Source organism: Hemiscyllium ocellatum, chromosome 6 (assembly GCF_020745735.1).
Source record: "Hemiscyllium ocellatum isolate sHemOce1 chromosome 6, sHemOce1.pat.X.cur, whole genome shotgun sequence".
Classification (NCBI taxonomy): Eukaryota; Metazoa; Chordata; class Chondrichthyes; order Orectolobiformes; family Hemiscylliidae; genus Hemiscyllium; species Hemiscyllium ocellatum.
In genome coordinates this window covers 47809833-47830979 of record NC_083406.1, presented here as the reverse complement: position 1 = coordinate 47830979, position 21147 = coordinate 47809833, and the positions used below count along the sequence as shown (strand labels likewise).

The following is a 21147-nucleotide window of genomic DNA, read 5'->3' as shown; positions in this document are numbered from 1 at the left end:
TCTTGTTTGGTCAATGTTCCGGCTCAGGGATCTCTGCATTTCCATTATCTTTGCTCAGCCTGTATCTGGTGAGGAAGGCGTAACAGGATAGCACTGGAATCTCACCATACCTAATGTCTGTGATGTTGACAGTAGCACACTGTTAACATTTCAATATGTTTTTGGAGTATCCCTCGGAAGGCTCAACCACAAAACTTACCATGAAGTTAGGACAGCAAGAAGTGGATCTGCCCTTGCAATACAGTAATCTGTTCTGCCTGCCTCTTCAACCTGACCTTTACATTCCATTCCACCCCTACTAAGTGCCTCCCTGATGGTGGACTCCTTTCTGCTTTAGTTTTCTGTCTGTTCCTGTGGTCCTGATAATTTGTTTACATGAGTCAAAGGTCACTGCTCAATTCCATCTGGGTGCTTCCAAATCTTACTGTTTCAGCTCGACTATGCTTCAGCTGGTTGATTTAACTGACAGGTCCAGGAAGATGATGAAGTCAAACAACTTTACCAACACTCCAGGCATATGGAAAACAGGTCCTCTCCTTTGGCTTGCTTGTGCCCAAAAAAATCTCTTCAGTATCTGAAAAGATCCTCTATAGACATCCATACCTCTCCCCTGTATTTCACGGTAAGCCTTCCCAAACATATGTCCCAATATGACTGCCACCTCTAGTAAAGACATGATCAGCTGACAATCCTCGATTCAGACCATGGTTGTCAGGTCAATGGACATTTTTGAGCATCGCCCCAAACTTGTCTTATCCTCTATCTGTAAGCAGGTAGGAGTTCATGGTAGGCAATTTTGCGATAAGTAGGGCAAAGTAGAAACTCAGCTTCATCTGTGCAGCTTGCGCCCTCATTAGAACTGCCGCAATGTCAGCCTACCTTTCTAAGACATTATTTTAACCACTTGCTTTATCTCAGTCGGATACTTTGCTATTTCCTACAGAAAGATTTGATGCTTGACTTCTGAAAAGCCACTCTGGCACCAAGATTGGACTGGAGGTTCAAGCACACCATCAAGGTCAAATAACATTGATCCTTTATTCCACCAGCAAAGTCTTCATAAGTCATTCATGGAAAACCTTAATTCTGAGCAACAAATTGTTTAAGGACATCTGGGACCAACACTCTGGATCACCAGGAAACTATTAAAAGCTGAGCTCATTAGCAGGGTACAGAGCAGTTGGTGGATCCCCTATTGCTAACATCCATGATCATGTAAACCAGATTACTTCATCTCCTAGCCAACAAGGGTGACTACCCTCTCTTTGGGGCTTCTCAGAATCAGAAATGCCATCCAGGCATCTCTGCCAAGCCTCTAATACTTGTACGTCAGATTCCCTCTCCCACCTCTTTCACCACCATCAAAGGCTTTGACTTGTCACAATGCAATTCATAAGACTTGTAATTCTGCATTTCCTGCTTACTGCTGCTCTCTCACTATTACCTCATGACATCAGGGTCCAACACAACTGGTCTGCTAAGGACACTGCGTCTCACAAGGAGAGGCCGACCAGTACATCTGCCCACCACAATCCACCCACCATTGCCACCATTCGGTTACAGAACATTGAGTCAAAAGAGATGCTCTAGCCTACTTTTAAACTGGACTTCTACTGAAGCTTGTTTGTAAATGCAAAGGTGACAGAAAGGCGATCTTCACATAATATTAATCCACAAAACAACTCCAGAGTCCTTACCTTAGCTGACACTTGCAAGCTGTGATCTTGCATATTCATGATGGCATCGGAAATCTTCAAATCAATTGGATCCAGGACTGCTTCAATGTTGAAAGGTCCTTCCAACCTTTCCGCTACCAAGAGCATAGCATCTGTCAAAACAAGATGCAAGTGCCACATGGAGGGTGAAGATTAATCATGCTGGCATTTCATAAAAAGTTAGGCACAGAAATGCTGACTGTTGAAGTTTATAGCTATGCTGGAATATAGAGTATGTGACAAAATGGGAATATTTGAAAAGTATGTGATTATGGCATATAATTGCCATGTCAAACTGCATTAGTTTAATTTCCATGGAAAATAGGTAAATAAAATGGAACTTTTTCATTTTCAATAATATACAAGGAATAATTTGTAAGAAATGTCTTTGCACATAAGTAGCAAAAGAACTCAAGTCTCACGTAGCACCTCATTGATTTTTATCCAAAATCAGGAGGCAGAAAATGCAATAATCCTCTGTGTGCATTTCAGCATATAAATGAGGATTAGAGGGAAAACAGAATTGCTGAATGTGTCATGAACATATTTACAATCAGAAATCTGTGTTTGTCACGAGCAAATGATTGAGTTCTTCTGGCTGTCAACTATCACTGCACAAAAGACAGTGCACAATCCTAACCAATTGCATAATTTATGAGCTAGAAAAAATACCCAGCAAGTCAAATGATACAAATAGAAATACTTACTGAATAATGCAACTGCCTATATCATGACAATTGTATGTGATAAAGTGTCCAATCAGGACTACCACAACATATACCTAATGCTTGTGATCTGTACATCTTTCTACCATTGACAGAGGATTTCAGTTAAAAAAAAGAAAGTGTGTTAATCTGTAACAAAGCATCACTTTTTCAACTAAAAGTACTGTAGGAAATACTTCTTTCTCTTTTATTTGAGACTAATAAATCCTTTCATTGCCCATTGATTTCTGTGATTTTGAAACATAACTCCTTCTGTAAAAATTCTGAAATTATCTGTAAATCACATAAATTAAAGTCAATCAACACCTAAGTTTGGTTTTTAAGACATTGTTATAAGTTTATTTTTCTAATTAATGCATTTTTCATACAAATATCACATTTTAGTACTTTGTGTCCACTTACCGTTGGATCATCTGCAGGCCATCACATTAAGTTATCCCAGTTAATATAAATTCAGCTCAACAATGCTCAAATGTGTAACATACCTGGAAATGTGACTTAGGATTCAGCAAAAACAGAGCCAGCAAAAAATTGATAGAGATGGAGAAATCTGCCCTTTTGACATCATGGTAAGTGTTGTGGTCATGTTCAATTTAACCTTCTGAGACGCCTTGGGTTAGAGTTTCTGCCACCAATGCTTCTTACTGTTATCTTTCTAAGTTACTGTTACCAACTGAGGAAGGATGTCAACACCGAGTTTTGAGTTTCACAGGAAAAATGCAGAAAGTGGACTGTTCCAGGTTCAAGGGGTTGAATGGCCACTCCTGTTCTTATTCCTTGTGCTCTTATAAGAGGTTATACTGGAATGATATAAAATGTTGGTTAGGCCACAACAAGAGTGTTGTGTGCAGATCTGGAATCAATATTAAAGGAGGTTACTGAAAACATTTACCAGGATGTTGCCTGGGCTAAGCAGGGATTATGATTGAGATGTTCAAAACTGAGGGACATAAACAGGGTAAACATGAAGACACTTTTCTTCTTAGTGGAGGGAATGATGACTGGTGGCATGGATTTAAGGTAATGGCATGAGGTTTAGAGGGCATAAGAGGAAAAAAATCTTTCATCGCGAGAGGGTGTTGGGAATCCGAAACTCACTGTTTGTAAGTGTGGTAGAGGCAGATACTCTCATAACATTTAAGGAAGTATTTAGATGTGCACCTGTGATGCCAAGGCATATAAGGCTATGGGCCAAGTGCTGGAAAATGTGATTCAACTAGTTAGATGACTGTTTTGACTAGCATGGATGCAATGGGCTGAAGGGGCTTTTTTCATGCTGTTGACCTCTATGACTCTATGACCAATGTCAGAAAATCAATGACCAGCTTTTATTGCAGAAATAAGTTCTTCTAAAGTGAAAGTCCTCCTTTAACAGTAACACTCAGACTGAAAACTCATTACAAATTCAAGTAGAAAACCAGGTACAAAGGAACAGGAATAGGCCATTCAGCCTGCAAGTTTACTCTGCCATTCCATAAAATCATGGCTGATCTGTGGCCTAACTCCATATGCTTGCTTAGGGTGCATATCCCTTGATACTCTTGCTTAATAAAAATTTGTCAAACTCCGACTTAAACTTAGCAACTGAATTAGCATCGACTGCCATTGAGGAAGAGAATTGCAAACTTCTATTACCTTTTGCATTTTGAAATACTTTCAAACATTTCTCCTGAATGATGTGAATGTAAGAATTAGAGCGTGTCCCCTTGTTCGAGAATCTTCCACCAGTGGAAATTGTTTATCTTCACATCCTCTGTCTTTCCTTATTAATATCCTGAAGATCTTGATTAGATTACCTGCTAAATCCTCAAGAATAAAGGCTTAATTTGTCTAATCTCTCCTCATTACCTAACCCCTGAAGTCCAATATCATCCTTCTAAACCTGCGATGAACTCCCTCCAAGGCCAAAACATCCTTCCTAAGGTGTGGAGCCCAGATCTTCTCACAATATTCCAAGTGGGGTCTAATTAAGGTTTTGTATTACTGCAAAAGAATGCCTGCAACTTTGTACTCTAGCCATTTAAATATGAAGATCAGCATTCCATTAGCCCTCTTGAATATTTTCCATACCCAAATCTCATTGGACATCTGCTATATTTAACTTTACGCCTTCTAAAAATACACTGATCTATTCTTTTTTGTTCTGAAATGGATAGCTTCACATATGTTTTTATTAAAAGCCATCTACTACAGCTTTGCCCATTCACCTAATCTGTCAATAATATTCTGTTCTAATTTTATGCTGTCATCAATATTGTCTAAAATGTTGCCCAATTTTGTGTCATCAGCAAATTTGGATATTCGACATTTTATGCCATTATCCAAATAATTAATGAATATTGTGATCAATTGAGGCCCCAACACAGATTCCTGGGGGACATCACCAGTCATATCCTGCCAATGTGAGGACTTATGCTACTCTCTCCCCAACCCCACCCTCCCCTAGCTTATCTCTCCACGCTTCAGGCTCACTGCCTTTATTCCTGATGAAGGGCTTTTGCCCGAAACGTCGATTTCACTGCTCGTTGGATGCTGCCCGAACTGCTGTGCTCTTCCAGCACCACTGATCCAGAATGTGAGTACTTACCCATTATTTAAACTCTGATTCCTGCCACTCAACCAATTTTCCTGTCAATATCAGTAATTTGCCCTCAGCTGTGTGGACTACCTGCTTTATGTGGGACATTATCAAAAACTTTCTGGAAGTCCATATAAACCACATCCACTGATTTACTTCTGTCCACCACCTTTGTCATCGCTTCAAAAAACTTCACCAGGTTTGTCAGACATGTTCGACCATTCATGAATCCATGCTGACTCTTCCTGATTAGCTGAATAAGTTTTGAGATGACCAGTTACCCTATCATTGTTTTATAGACTCTAACAAATTTTCCACCACAGATGTTGGGCTAACTATCTGTAATTCCTTTGTTTCTGTCTGCCATTCTTCTGAAAGAACAAAGCATAATGAATAACTTTCCAATTCAGAGGGACAACTCTTGAATCCATAAAACTCCAAAGCATTATGGTTAGGGCATCAGCAATTTGCTCTACTACCTCCTTTAACACATGTTGATAGGAGCCATCTGGTCCGGTGGATTTGTTACTCTTCAGTTCCATTAATTTCCCCCTGATTGATAATTTACTTAAGCAAAGTATTTAGACACTATTCCTGATCCCCTGTTAATTTTGTTGGGACTTCTGGCATGTTATCCTTTTTTTCTGCACTGAACACTGAAGCAAAATAATGGTTCAGCATGTCTGTCATTTCCCCATAGTCATTGATAATATCTCCACTCTCAGCCTTCAGTGGACCAATTGTATTCTTAACCAGTTGCTTTCTCTTTATATAACTGTTAAATCTCTTATTGTCTTTTATACCCTTTATAAGTTTCCATTTATAATCCTTTTTAGCTGCCTTTATAAGCCACTTTGTGGCTCTTTGCTAGTCTTTGTATTTGTCCCATTCTGTGTGATCTGTACTGTCCTTTGCATTTTTATAAGCCTTTTCTTTTAATTCTATGCTGATTCTTTACTCCATAGGCATCCATGGTTGTTTTTATTGATGACGTATGGGTACAAACTACTTCTAAATAGTACTCAATGTTTCCTTGAACACCCTCCACTGTTCCTGAGTTGCTTTACTTATTAGCAGAATTTCCCAGTTAACTGTGGGCAGTTTGCCTCATTTGATTAAAGTCTGCCTTGCTTAAATCCAAAAGTCTGGCGTAGGTATTCAATCTTTGCTTATCTCTTGCAACAGTCTAGAAAATTTGGTTATGTTATAATCACTTTTTGGAAAATGCTGACAAACAATTAGGTCACTAATTAAATCACACTCATTGGTTATTAATAGACCCAATATTGCTTGCCCCTTTGTCAAATATTGACATAGGAAATGATCATAGCATGTGGAAAGCATAGCGATTCAGCCCATTAAGTTGACTCTGACCTGTAAGGAACACCCCTACCCTATCCCTGTAAATGCATTTCCCATGGCTAATCTGCACATCCCTTGAATTCATAAACTTTTTGGCAAATGCTTATCTGTCACTCCCAGTCTATAAAGATTAAAGTACCCCATTATTACTACCCTGCCTTTGTTACATAGTTATCTAATTTCAGCGTTTATATAATCTAGCACTGCTAAGCTGTTATCAGATGGATTATATGTGACACTTATTGCAGTTTTAGTTTCTTCGTAAGTCCTTAGTTCTATCCATAAGGTCTCCACTGGATGCTTACCATTTATTAGAACTTCCCTCACCATATAAATGATTCTGTTTGGAATTAGTAATACCCTTCCTCCTTGTTTGCTGTTTCTCTATCCTTCCTGTAAACCTTATAACCTGTTATGTTTAATTTCGAATCAAGACCATCCTACAGCCATCTCTCTGCAATGGCTACAAAATCATAATTTCCAATTTGAAATCTGTGCCTGCAGCTCATTTCATTTGTTCTTTACATTCTGTGCGTTTGTATAAAGAACTCTCATTTTGGCTGTATGCCCTATCATGTCCTTCCGCTTCTTTTCATTATTTCTCACTCTTCTCTTAGTCAATCCACTTCTTAAAATCTCATCTTTTATATTAATCTGGCCTTGCTTGTTCAACCTAAAAACCTGCTACTCTGATTGTCGCCTTCCTACAAAACTATTTTAAACCCTCCCAAGTGGCACGAGCAATCCTCACCAAAAAGATCTTGGTGCAACATGTCCTTTTGTACAGGTCTCACCTGCCCCAGAATAGATCCCAATGATCTAGTATCTGAATCCCTCCTTCTGACACCAGCTCATTAGGCACATATTCAATTGTACTAATTTCCTATTTCTGGCCTCACTAATATGTAGAACAGGGAGAAGTCTTGAGACTACAGCTCTAGACATTCTGCTTTTTATCTTTCTGCCTAACTCCCAAAATTCCTTTGTAGGATCTCATCACCCATATTGCCTATGTCGTTGTTTCCAATATGAATCATGACCTCTGGCTGTGCACCCTCCCCTTTCAGAATATCCTGTGCCCACTTGGAGATATCCGTGACCCTGGCACCAGGAAGGTAACAGACCATCCTGTATTCTCATTTGCTGGCAGAGAACAGCCTATGTGTGCTTCTGACTATACAGTCCCTGACTACCACTGCTTGCTTGCACTTTGACCGTCCTTGCTGTACAACAGAGTCACTTGTGGTGTCACTGTCCTAGTTTCTGCTGTTGCCATCCTCAGATGGGTGATCCCCTCTAACAGTCTCAAAATTGTTATTGTTATTTGAAAGGGAAATAGCCATAGGCTCTCTTGCAATAATTGGTTGCCTTTCTGGCAGATTAGAGATATTTGTGAAGACATCCAGCTAAAAAAACTGCTTGTATAAGTGTCTGGGTTTTATTTCTCATTTCATCCTTTCAAATTAGCAAGACAAACATAAAATTAAAGTAATTTAGGCTTAATAGAAGTGTTCAAAATGACAACAGATTTTAATAAGTGAATGGAGAAACTTTAAAGTAGCAGAAAGTTAAGGAATCTAAAAAAGACAGTTTACAAAGTTCTCTTTCAGAGAATTATGATGATTTGATTTGAGTTTTATTTCTGGCAGAGTTGCGGAAGATGACTTAATGGAAACTTAGAAAGGTAATTGCATATCATTTGAAAAGGAGATATTTGCAGGACCACAGAAAAAGCAGAGGATTGGAACTAAATGGACAACATGTTCAAAGTGCCAACAGAAGAGCCATGGACAGCAGAGCTTCCTTGCACAGCGGATGTCTTTAACTGCAATTCTACACAGTAATAGCAATGCTTAGAATACAATGAGATACTTCATAATATGTGAAAGTTTACTGTTTCCTTCAATATGCAATGGCTAAGTGAGCTTAGGGACTCATCTTTGTTAGGCTTTTGGGTACAGCATGGGTAGGTGCTTCCTTGCAGAGCTAATTTAAGCATCTTGGACTGGAGTACATTTGAAATAGTGCAAAACATTTCCGGAGAAAAGTCTTAACTCCCTTGACCTGGCTAAGTCCTGCTGACAACCATGACATTCTTGCGCACTTTGTATCTGTATTAAACAGCATGGCAAGATAGTAGATTCCTGACGAAGCGCTTTTGTCCAAAACGCCGATTTTCCTACTCATCGGGTGCTGCCTGACTTGCTGTGCTTTTCTAGCACTGCTGTAATCTCGACTCTAATCTCCAGCATCTGCAGTACTCACCTAGCCTAGCAGTACCATCAGCCTGGTACTTTTGGCTGAGGTGGTAAAACGCACAATGGCAAGGCAAGATAAGGCTGGGATGCTATCAGCATCAACATAGGCACAATGAACACAGTCCACCGATTTCTGAACAACAAATCCAAACAAGCAGACAAAACATGTCCAGAAACCGAACAACTAAACAGACAAAACTCAGGTCCAGAGGAAATGTAAATAGATGTAACATCTGGAAAAATTGGTGAAGGTTATAATCTGAATTTGATAACTCAGTGTTGAGTCAGGTAGTATGTAAATTGTAATCACAAGATGAAATACAGTCCCTCAAGCTTCAATAGAGCACTGTAGATGGCCAAAGACTGGAGGCACAGAGAGCAAGTGCAGCGGAGAATTAAACTCTCAGACAATTTGGATATTGGTTTCAAATTGTTGTTTGAGAACCGATTGTAGTTGCTTCAGAATGCAGTTGGCCAGTCTGTGTTTGATCATCAAGCTAGAGGAGAGTACAATGTGAACAGCAATACAGTATACTTAATTGAATTGATCACTGATAAATCACTGCTTCACTTGGAAGTAGAATATGTGGCTTTTATGTTGAAGAGAAAGTGAGGACTGCAGATGCTGGAGATCAGAGCTGAAAATATGTTGCTGGAAAAGCGCAGCAGGTCAATTATGTTGAGGAGACAGGTGAAATTGTACCAACTCTCCCCTACATCAAAGACATCTCGGAAATGACTTCCAGAGTACTCAGACCCTATGGCATCATGGTAGCCCACAAACCCACCAACAAAGTGAAACAGCAGCTAATGAACTTGAATGACCCTATACAGACAACAAGCAAAACTAATGCCATTTACAAAATGCCTTGCAAGAACTGTAACAAACACTACATTGACAAAGTACTAGACCGTTATAATTTCATATCGCAAACTTCGGCTCTCACCCATTGCCCTTCATCCCAGGACCATAAGGAACCTGTTGTCAATCCACCAGCCTCTAAAGTCAAAGGATCACCCCTGTTATTTTTGACAGGCAAATATAACAAGCTACCACCCCTTTTCTTTCAGAATTTTAAAGAAACTATCCCTTCTGAAACACATTGACATACTCATCAATCAGACCAACATTCTCAACCTTTCCTGTGGTAATGTCCCACTTAAGTGCACCAGATGCAAAACCAACAATTTCACCTGTCTCCTCAACATAATTGACCTGCTGCGCTTTTCCAGCAACATATTTTCAGCTCTGATCTCCAGCATCGGCATTCCTCACTTTCTCCTCAACATAAAAGCCACATACTATACTTCCAAGTGAAGCAGTGATTTATTAGTGATCAATTCAATTAAGTATACTGTATTGCTGTTCACATTGTACTCTCCTCTAGCTTGATGATCAAACACAGACTGGCCAACTGCATTCTGAAGCAACTACAATCGGTTCTCAAACAACAATTTGAAACCAATATCCGAATTGTCTGAGAGTTTAATTCTCCGCTGCACTTGCTCTCTGTGCCTCCAGTCTTTGGCCGTCTACAGTGCTCTATTGAAGCTTGAGGGACTGTATTTCGTCTTGTGATTACAATTTACATACTACCTGACTCAACACTGAGTTATCAAATTCAGATTATAACCTTCACCAATTTTTCCAGATGTTACATCTATTTACATTTCCTCTGGACCTGAGTTTTGTCTGTTTAGTTGTTCCATTATCATCCCTATCTGACACATTATGTATTTTGTGATTTAATCTCTCCAGCCTATCACCCCATCACCAATCTTCCCTTTTATCATTTCAGGTAGATGTTTGCTTGTTAAATGCCTTACTTACAGCCAAACTTAATTAACATTTAGCTTTCTATCTTATTACAAGTACTGATCAGGCTAGGTGAGAATTATTGATATTGATGTCAGAGCTGATACTTGGTAACTTCAGCTCACTGCTTGCTCCCAAGGACCTTGGATGAGGTCTTTGGCTCTGAGCACACCGGGTGATGGTTATTGCAGGTATGGGGCAAATCAATATCTTAGGATATAGATGCCATCTTAATATTCATAGTATCCGGTATGTTTCTAGTCTAATATGGGATTGAGATAGGCCAAGTGGATCAAATGTCTTTAGGGAAAATTTAGGGTCCGATGATAATTGTATCATAAGTTTTAGTCAAATATGGAAAAGGGTAGGGAACAACATGGAGTACCAATACTAACTTTAGGGCAGGCTAACATCAATGGGATGAAACTGAATCTGATGTGGATAAATTAGCATTAACTGGTGGCAGGGAAAATGTGTAATGGGACAATTAGCCAACTTTAAAGCAGATGAGTTCAGATGCAATCAAGGAACATTCTGATGAAGCAAAAAGGTAGGGCAAGCAAATTTAGAGCTCAGTGGATGTCAAGACAAGACAGGATTATATTTCAGGATCTCGTCAGTCCATGTGGTGCAGGTACACCCACAGTGATGTTCTGACGGAATTCCAGATTTTTGACCCAGTGACAATGAAGGAATGTTGACAGATTTTCACATCAGCATTGTGTGAGGTTTGGAGGGGAACCTGTAGATCGTGCTGTTCCCATGCATCAGCTACTCTTGTCCTTCTAGAAGTAGAGGTCAAGGTCATAGTTTGGAAGGTTGGTTTCCAGAGGACTGTTTATGAGTTGCTTCACAGTTTAATTATTTTCATATTAAAATACAGATTGTGCAGATTCAGCTAGCAAATCTAAAAGTAATTCGTGCTAAGTGTATTTCACTTGCTGTAGAATCTTCATCTCACCAAGTCTATTCTCATACCCTGTAAAGGAATGATTGAAAATCATACAAGTATTTAGATCAGGTAACAAAGGGGAAACTAAACAATACCAGTGTACAGTAAAATATCAGGTAGTTCAAACATATCCAGCAAAAGATGCTTAGATTGCCTACAGTAGGAAATACCACACAATGTTATACCCAAAAGTGTAACAAAGGCAAGACCTGCAATTGAACATTACATATTGTAGGGAACAGCACACTTCTATCCATTATGTTAGTTGACAGAAACATAAATATTCCATAACATCCTGGAATTGCAATTATAAACATACAAAGAGGCTCTACTGTCCATTGTGCCCCTATTGGGTCTTTGAAAGTGTTGTCCATTTGGTCCCAATCCTTAGCTTTATGGCCCTGAAAATTTTTCTTTTTGCAGTTATGTGCAATTACCTTTTGTAAGTTTCCATTAAGTCAGCTTTCACAATACTTTCAGCACTGCATCAAGCCAAATTATCATAATTCTTTGCAAGAGAAATTCGTAAATTTGCCTTTCGGTTCCTGACCTTTCTTTTACTCAAAAGTTTCTTCTTGGTTACTCTGTCAAAATCCCTCATAATTTTGAACATTTTTATTAAAGCTAAATGACATTGTGTCATGTTTTGTTTTGTTAAGCTAAAGGGATGAAATGAGGAATACAAGCCAGGCACTTCCACTGACAGCTTTGGCTGGATCTGTTCCTAAATGTGTTTACTTTCTTACTCCTTGAATTTATAATAAATCTTGTCTCACTTTAGAAGTATCTGTGACTGCAAGAAAGGCTGGTCATGATAGTGGCTAATCTTCTGAAACAATGCCTGAACTGTCCCTAGCAAATGTTTGAAATAGACCCTGACCCAATTGTTCGACGGAGTTGAATGTTGCCACCAAGTAACTCTTGGATCAGTCACTTCTATTATTAATTAGTTGTTAAGTGTGAGAAGAAATAACATCACAATACACATACACAAGATTTAAAAAAAAATTAAGATACATGGATTAGTTTCTGGATTGTTCTTGAGTTGGTTGGAATATTGTAGCTGTGTCCTTGCTCCCACACCCTTTGGGATCTTTTTTGTTGTGCTCCTGAAACATTCCTTTGGCACCACACTGGAGGGGATTTATCTATGCACTAGATCAGATCGCATGGCTGTTCAACCTGGCCTGCCTTAGAGCCAAGACAAAAGTAAGCGTGGCATTCATCAGGGACATGCTGCTTGCCCATGATGCTGTTGTTGCAACACACATCCAGCAAGAACTCCAGTTACTGATAAACTGCCTCTCTCACGCTTAAAAGGATTTTGGGCTGACTATCAGTCTGAAGAAGGCGAGCATCCTGGGACAGGATGCAGAGGCACTGCCAGACATCACCATCGACAACTACGAACTCAATGTCGTCCATCAGTTTACTTACCTTGGCTCTACCATCACTGAGAACCTCTCCTTGGACACAGAGATCGACAAGAGGATTGGGAAAGTAGCCTCAACTCTTGCTCACCTCACAACTCGGGTATGGACAAATCCCAAGTTGACAGTGAAGACAAAAATGTCAGTCTACAATGCCTGCGTCATAAGGACACTGCCGTACGGCAGTGAAATGTGGACTACATATGCCAGATAGGAGAGAAGACTGAACACCTTCCATTTGAGGAGTATCCACCATATCTTGGGTATATCCTGGCAAGACAGAGTGTCCAATACAGTGGTCCTACCTGGCCCTGGCCTTCCCAACATGTACACTTGCTCAGGCAGCAGAGACTGTGCTGGCTCGGCTAGGTCCACAGTATGAAGGACGGTTGCATCCCAAAGAATATCCTCTATGGAGAGCTTGCATCCAGGAAGAGACCTACAGGGTGTTTCCAGTTGCGCTACAAGGACGTCTGCATGAGATATGAAGGCACTTGATACCGTAATGGAGTCCTGGGAATGGCCTGCAGCTGACCGCATGAGACGAAGAAGCACCCTGAACCAACACCTCAAAACACGGGAAAAGAAGCTGATGAACTCTGCAGTAGACAAGCGATTATGAAGGAAGGAATGCAGCAGTTCTAGCAGATCAAGGACCACATACAGATGTGACCTCTGCAACCAGGATTGTCACTCCAGCATTGGTCTCTTCAGTTAGAAGCAACATTGCTTCAGGGAAGCAGAAAGCAAGAACAACATGGATGCAACCCATGGTCAGCCATGACTGAAAGGGGCTTTACTCACATTGTATGGTTCTGATACTGAGGTTGTTGGCCAGTGATTGATATTGAGATGCTTGACTTTGCAGATGGCCGACAGGCAGTTGTCTAGTTTCCCTTTTGAATGTGGTTTCACATTTTCTTTTTACCTGTAGACCCCTTCCTTGGTGGAGTTTGGAGATCAAGTTGGAGTCAAAACAAGACTACAGATCAAGTGCAAATGGAGAAGTGAGCCAGAGATGCCTGGAGATTAGCTCTGGAGATTGGGGCCAATAGCTAGGCAGAGTTGGGTAGGTGGAAAAAAGCAAGCATTGTTTGCAATTCTGGAAGGGTGTCATGGATGGGAGCAATCGTGTGAATTAGACTTTGAATGCAGGGAGGAGTGCAATGTTGTCTTATTATTCATGGAAAAGCACCTACCTCCAGCTATGTCAAACAAAAAAAAAACTTCTCTCTTGTACTTCTTGCAGTTCTGGGTCCTGTTTTGGTTGATTTTGGCTAATGGAGACAACACAACCTCTCTGTAAAGTAGTCTTTCCTTACACATTCACCCTGCCATCCTCACTTTCATGCAGACAGCTAGAAGAACCTGAAACTTGCTGTAAAATTGCAAAGATTGAATTCCTGTTCACTGGATCCCCTTGTTTGTCCATTCACAGTCACATTCTTCCTGACCCTGACCAAATCAGAATATTTTATCCTGAATGGTCTAACTGCAGTTGTGCAGATTCCACTGCTTAAAAGAGCAGCAAAGTATGGGGAGCTGTTGGGACAGTTGTGGATCACTGCAGGGATGGAGGGCCTTCAGTAATACTACTACTCTTTTAACGTTATTTGGATCATTAAAATTATGGATCTTAGGAATTCTAACACAGTGGTTATCAGAGAGTGCTATTACCTTCAAATTTTAAGGAAAATTATCACATTCAATTTTAAATACAAGGCAGTGCACTGCTTTGAACCAAAATTTAAGACTCTCCCACAGCATGCTTTCACTTATGACATGAGAAATAAAATCCCCAAAATACAGTAACAAAAACAGAAATTGCTGAAAAAAAACATAAGCAGTCTGGTAGCATCTGTGGCCAGAAAGCAGAGTTAATGTTCGGGTCTGGTGACCTTTCTTCAGAACAGTGAACCATTGACCCTTGAACCAGTGACCCTTCTTTCTCCATTCTGAAGAAGGGTCACTGGACCCAAAACGTTAACTATGCTTTCTCTCCACAGATGTTACCAGACATGCTCAATTTTTCTAGCAATTTTTGTTTCTTTTCCTAATCCCGAGTTCTTTGGTATTTTTTGTCCCCTGAATACAATTCTGTTTCCCAATTGATTCCGTGCTGCGACCATGAATTTTGCAGTATGTTAACTTGCTGGCAACTATTTCTTCTTCTCCTAATAAAGCAGATTTATAAGCTCAGTCGAGGTCACTGCTTGTCTTTACATCATTTTCAGCATATGTGTTAGATTGTAATTGGTGACCTCTTCAAATTCCTGTATGGTTACACTGTGTGAACAGAATGCATATAGCTTTTTGAGGCAGCTGTGCAGTGTTTACTCCACAAGAATAGGAAGAGAACGAAATTCATTAGTGATCCTACTTGCAGATTCTGGGCAAAGCTTAACCCGAGTTCTGAACAGACCATTTCATTACTCATGGTTCAGAAAGCAGCTACATATCTGAGATAACAATAAACTCAGAAAAAAATTGCTCATCTTCAGTTTCAATTTATTTGCATTATCATTTCTCCTCCAGCATTTAAAAAAAATTAAATGGCTTTGCCACATAAGTAGAGCTTCTTTTTACTTTAAAAGAAAACAATTACTGTATTACATCTTTCGGCCAGCCCATATAGCCTCATCATTATACTCTGAATCATCAGTATGGTGGAAGGGGTTATTGACAATGCTAACAAACACTTGACTATCCTGCTTAATGACACTCAATAGGGGTTCTGCAATGAACATTCAGCTCCTGACAGCCTTGGTCCAAACATGGACAAAACAGCTGAACTTCAGAAGTCATATAAGAGTCGGTGCTCTTGATAAGGCAGCATTTAATGAAGTGCTACATCAATGAGACCTTGCAAAACTGGAGTCAATGGGAATCTGCAGAAAAATATTTTCGCTGGTTGAAGTCATATCCAATACATAGGAAGATGGTGAGGTCAGTCATTCTGGACATCTCTGCAGGACTTCCCTGTTTCCGAGGCCCAACCATCTTCAGCTTATTCACAATGACTTTCCCTCCATCATAAGGTCACAAGTCAGAATGTTCACTAATAATTACACTATGTTCAGCATGATTCACAAATCTTCAGATAGTGAAACAGTCCATGCCCAAATGCAGCATGACCTGGGCAATATCCAGGCTTGAGCTGTCAAGCAGCAAGTAACATTTGAGCCACAGTAGTGTGAGGCAATGACTATATCTAATAACAGAGAGAACATGATCTCACTGCTTGACAGTCAATGAAATTATCACCACTGAATCCTCCATTATCAACATCCTGGGGTTTACCATTAACCAGAAACTCAAGTGGACCAGCCCCCTATATACTATGGTGACAAGACCAAGTCAGAAGTTAGGCACCCTGCAGTAAGTAACTCACTTTCTGTCCTCCAAACTGAAGTCATCACACTTTTGATTTTCCATCAGCCTACAAGAAATGCCTGGTGGTCGAAGCTTCTTCATGATGAATGAGTTAAACACCGGACTGGGACAAGCTAGATGGAGTGATTGTAACATGGCCAGCCAGGTGGACTTCAAAGAATATGTTTCACTGATTGGTTCTGTTAATCTGGTTCAACCAAGGAGTGCTAGGTGACAGATATGAAAAGAGGTTCTGTTCACTCTGAGAGCTGGGTCTAAGGAAGCCAGACAACTGTCAAATACCATGTACGTGTAAATAAAGGGTGACTTGATGGATACTATCTGTGGAGTTATTTCAGTGGTTAAGAGAGAAAGAAAAATGCTCCTAAAGAAATCTGCTCATAACAGTCATCTTTTGTTGGGGCAAGCATTTCTTGCCATTATTTGGGAAGTTTGACTTGTTTGATGCTGCCATTGGGCCCAGTATGTGAAAATAAGGCATTATTTTTTCCAGGCAAATGTAATTGGGCCAGATCATAAGACTAGATTAATTTAGAATATCTGGTCAGCATATATGAGTTGGAGCGACGGATCTGTTTCCATGCTGGACGTCTCTATGACCCTATGACTAGATGTTAAAACTTCTCAAAAATTGACAGATTTAGTTAATGAATATAATGAGGCCTCCTTTAATGCTATGATGCTATCATTTTTGCTTGGCAGTTTGAGAACCAAGGGAATCGTGTCAGGAGTTTTGATGAGTTTAAGAAGACTGGTAGAGGCATATGACTATAGGATAACCCTAAATGAGATGATGAGAGATTGTTTGTGGGATTAAAGATGTAACCATGAAAAAGTGCCTAGTAGTTGAAGCCCAACTGGACTTCAAACAGGCACCACAACTGGCTTTGCAATTAGGAAATGTGGCAAGTGGAGCACATGAGTTACAGGGTTTGTCAATGGAAGGAATGCAGGATGGAAGAATCAACAGACTGATTGAAGTTGGGGAACACCACTTCAGTGAAGGTAATTGCATAACCTCACTCATGATATAACCTGAACAGAGGGATTAGCCCTCAGCTAAACCCCAAAACAAAGCAAGAGTCCCACTTGGCCTGAATTGAGTAAGAGAATTCATAGGCCGAAGAGAGCAGGTAGAGCACTGGAAAGCCAGCCCAGTGCCATTTGCCTTATATACAATAGCAAAGGCAGAAATCAGGAGGCTGGAAGTTGAAGAAATCATCAAACCAAACAGTTTGCAGTAGGGACAGCACAGGTCATACCACTTGTGAAGCCTGATGGATCAAGTTGTCTTTGTGGGGATTTTAAACAAATGTTAAAGTGCTTTACGCAGCTGGATAAATACCAAATCTCTCGCATAGAGGACTTACAAACAAAACTGGCATGGGGGTGGGGGGTTGCTGTCCTTTTCAAAATTGCATATGAGCCATGCATGTCCTGCAACTGCAGTTAGATAAGGATTCTGAGAGGTATGCTACAATTAATACCTATGAGGATTTGTACTAATATGCGAGGCTGCCATTTGGGGTTTCATTAGCTTATGCCATTTTTCTGCAGATGAAGAACATTTCACAAGGTCTACCCCAGGTTGCCAGATTATGTGCTAATAACAGGGATGGCTAATAAAGAGCATGTAGAGGATTTGGACATAGTCTTGAGACATTTCTCCAATGTGGGCATACATCTTATATGGGATAAATATGTGTTCCAGGCACCTCAAGTGACCTATCTGGGCTACAGAGTTACACCTGTTGGAAGATAAAGTGAGGGTGATCAAAGATGCCGCAGTTCCCATGTCTGTACTGGAATGTGGGTCTTCCTCAGATTGTTGAATTATTATGGAAAGTTCATTCGTAACCTGGTCTCCATCCTGGCACCCTTACATCTACTGTAGAAAATGGGGCAACCTTGGAAATTGTCTCATAGCCAAGATGTAACCATTAACGAAGTGAAGAAACAGCTAACATTGTCTAACATGTTGGCACATAATGATCCTAAGAAGATCTGGTGCTGTCCTGCAATGCCTCCCTATTTGGTAGTGCTGCCTCACAGATGGCCCAATGGAGAGAAATGCCCACTAGTGTATGCCTCCCTGGACTTTGGCTGATGCAGTGTGCAAATATGCCCAGATAGAGAAGAAAGGTTTGGTTGTCATCCTTGACATACGTTTGTCATAATCACAGACCACAAACCCTTGCCAGCACTACTTAAAGAGGAAAAGGCAATACTGCCTTTAGCTTCAGGTCAAATTCAGCGATGGGCTCTGATTTGAAGTGCATATAATTACAAATTGGAACACCATCCAAGAGGTCAAGTAATGGATGCCTTGAGCCGCCTGGCAAATACACCACCAGTGATAGGGCCAAGGGAAGGGTCCATTCTGATTTTAAACTTTCTGGACACTATTTCAGTCACCGCTGACAATATCAGACTGTGGATGCAAAAAGATTCGCTCCTGAAGAAACTAAAACAACTGATGGTGATGGGGGAAACAACCTTCTGTCATCACAACTATAGTTCAAACCTTTCTGGATCCAGTAAGATCAGATCACGATAGAGAGCAGTATTTTATTATGGGGAGCAAGAGGCACTATCGCATGCAAAGGTCGTCACCAGATACTGGCTGAACTTCACCAAGGTCATGCAGGGGTGCCAAAAATGAAGATGTTAGTGAGAAATTATGTCTTGTGGCCAGGATTGGATGCAGATTAGTTGTGTTGGTGGGGCAGTGATCACAGTCATGAGTGTGGTGCTGGAAAAGCACAGCAGGTCAGGCAGCATCTGAGGAGCAGGAAAATTGATGTTTTGGGCAAAAACCCTTCATCAGGAATCATCAGTGTTGAGAGTGTCAACAAAGCCAAAAATTACTGCCAGTGGCTCCCCCATATTCATGGGAATGGCCGGGTAAACCCTGGGCTCAGTTACGTGTCGACCATTCATGGGCTCAACGTTCTAAATCATTGTAGATGTCCAATCAAAATGCTTGGACATGCATAGAGTTCATTCATCAAGCACAAGGACTATGATAGAAAAGCTGTGACAATCTTTTGCACGACATGGACTGCCAGATATGCTGGTCACAGACAATGGGCCATCAATTCGCAGCAGGGAATTCACATATTTCCTAAAGTCAAATGGTACGTAGCATATAAGTCAGCTCCATACCATCTATTGTCTGATGATGTGGTAGAAAGCACAGGCCAATCTTTGAAGGTAGGCTTAAAGAAACAGAATACAGATTCACTCAACACTGAACACTCCCAGTTCCTATTTGATTGTCTGACCATCCCTCATACAACTATAGGGATAGCTCCAACAAATTTAATAATGGGGAGAAAACGCTGCACCATGTTAAATCTGATCTTCCTGGACCTAGTGGGAGGGTGAAATGGCATCAGGAATGCCAATGTCAGACACAAGACTCCTCCAAGTGAGAGAGATAGTTTACTTCGGGGGACGAAGTTTGGTGCCGAAACCCATGTAAATGGCCCTGCATGGGTAAAAGGCTTGGTCGCTGCAAGGTTAGGACCTGTGACATAGTAAGTTCGGATAGTTGAGGTAGTCCTGAACAAGCATGAGGACACAGGAAAGCTGCAAACTCACAAACAGGGCAAAACATACCCAGCTACTCAGAACAAACATCTTCACCATGGATATCCAATCCCTCTACACCTCCATCCGCCATGACCAGGGTCTCCAAGCCCTCTGTTTTTTCCTCTCCAGACGTCCCCAACAGTACCCTTCCACCGACACTCTCATTCGTTTGGCCAAACTGGTCCTCACCCTTAACAATTTCTCCTTCGAATCCTCCCAATTCCTCCAGACCAAAGGGGTAGCCATGGGCACACGTATGGGCTCCAGCTATTCCTGTCTCTTTGTTAGCTATGTAGAACAAACGATCTTCAGTAATTACATTGGCACCACTTTCCACCTCTTCCTCCGTTACATTGATGACTGCATTGGCGCCACTTCATGCTCCCGCGAGGAGATTGAGCAATTCATCAACTTCACCAACACATTCCACCTTGACTATCTCCAACACCTCCCTCCCCTTCCTGGACCTCTCCATCTCCATTAATGACGACCGACTTGACACTGACATTTTTTACAAACCCATCGACTCCCACAGCTACCTGGATTACACCTCTTCCCACCCTACCTCTTGCAAAAATGCATCCCGTATTCCCAATTCCTCCGCCCCTGCCGTATCTGCTCCAAGGAAGACGAGTTCCACCACAGAACACACCAGATGGCCTCCTTCTTAAGAGACTGCAATTTTCCTTCCCACGTGGTTAAAGATGCCCTCCAACGCATCTCATCCACATCCCGCACCTCCGCCCTCAGACCCCACCCCTCCAACCATAACAACAACAGAACGCCCCTGGTGCTCACCTTCCACCCTACAAACCTTCGCATAAACCAAATCATCCGCCGCAATTTCTGCCACCTCCAAAAAGACGCCACCACCAGGGATATATTTCCCTCCCCACCCCTTTCCGCCTTCCGCAAAGACCGTTCCCTCCGTGACTACCTGGTCAGGTCCACGCCTCCCTACAACCCACCCTCCCATCCTGGCACTTTCCCCTGCCATCGCAGGAACTATAAAACCTGTGCCCACACCTCCTCCCTCACCTCTATCCAAGGTCCTAAAGGAGTCTACCACATCCATCAAAGTCTTACCTGCACATCCACTAACATCATTTATTGTATCCGTTGCTCCCAATGCGGTCTCCTCTACATTGAGGAGACTGGGCGCCTCCTAGCAGAGCGTTTTAAGGAACATCTCCGAGACACCCGCACCAATCAACCACACCGCCCCGTGGCCCAACATTTCAACTCCCCCTCCCACTCTGCCGAGGACAAGGAGGTCCTGGGCCTCCTTCACTGCCGCTCCCTCACCACCAGACGCCTGGAGGAA

General features: G+C 41.3%; 1 protein-coding gene across 2 annotated transcripts in view; it reads right to left on the bottom strand.

Annotated features, from left to right (window-relative positions):
• Positions 1 to 21147, bottom strand: part of gpc6a (glypican 6a) — a 1030971-nt gene that overhangs the window by 69442 nt on the left and 940382 nt on the right. For both annotated transcript variants that reach the window (XM_060825936.1, XM_060825937.1), the window contains exon 5: positions 1698 to 1828. In XM_060825936.1, the coding sequence (XP_060681919.1) occupies positions 1698 to 1828 (131 nt within the window). The remainder of the gene's footprint in view (positions 1 to 1697; positions 1829 to 21147) is intronic.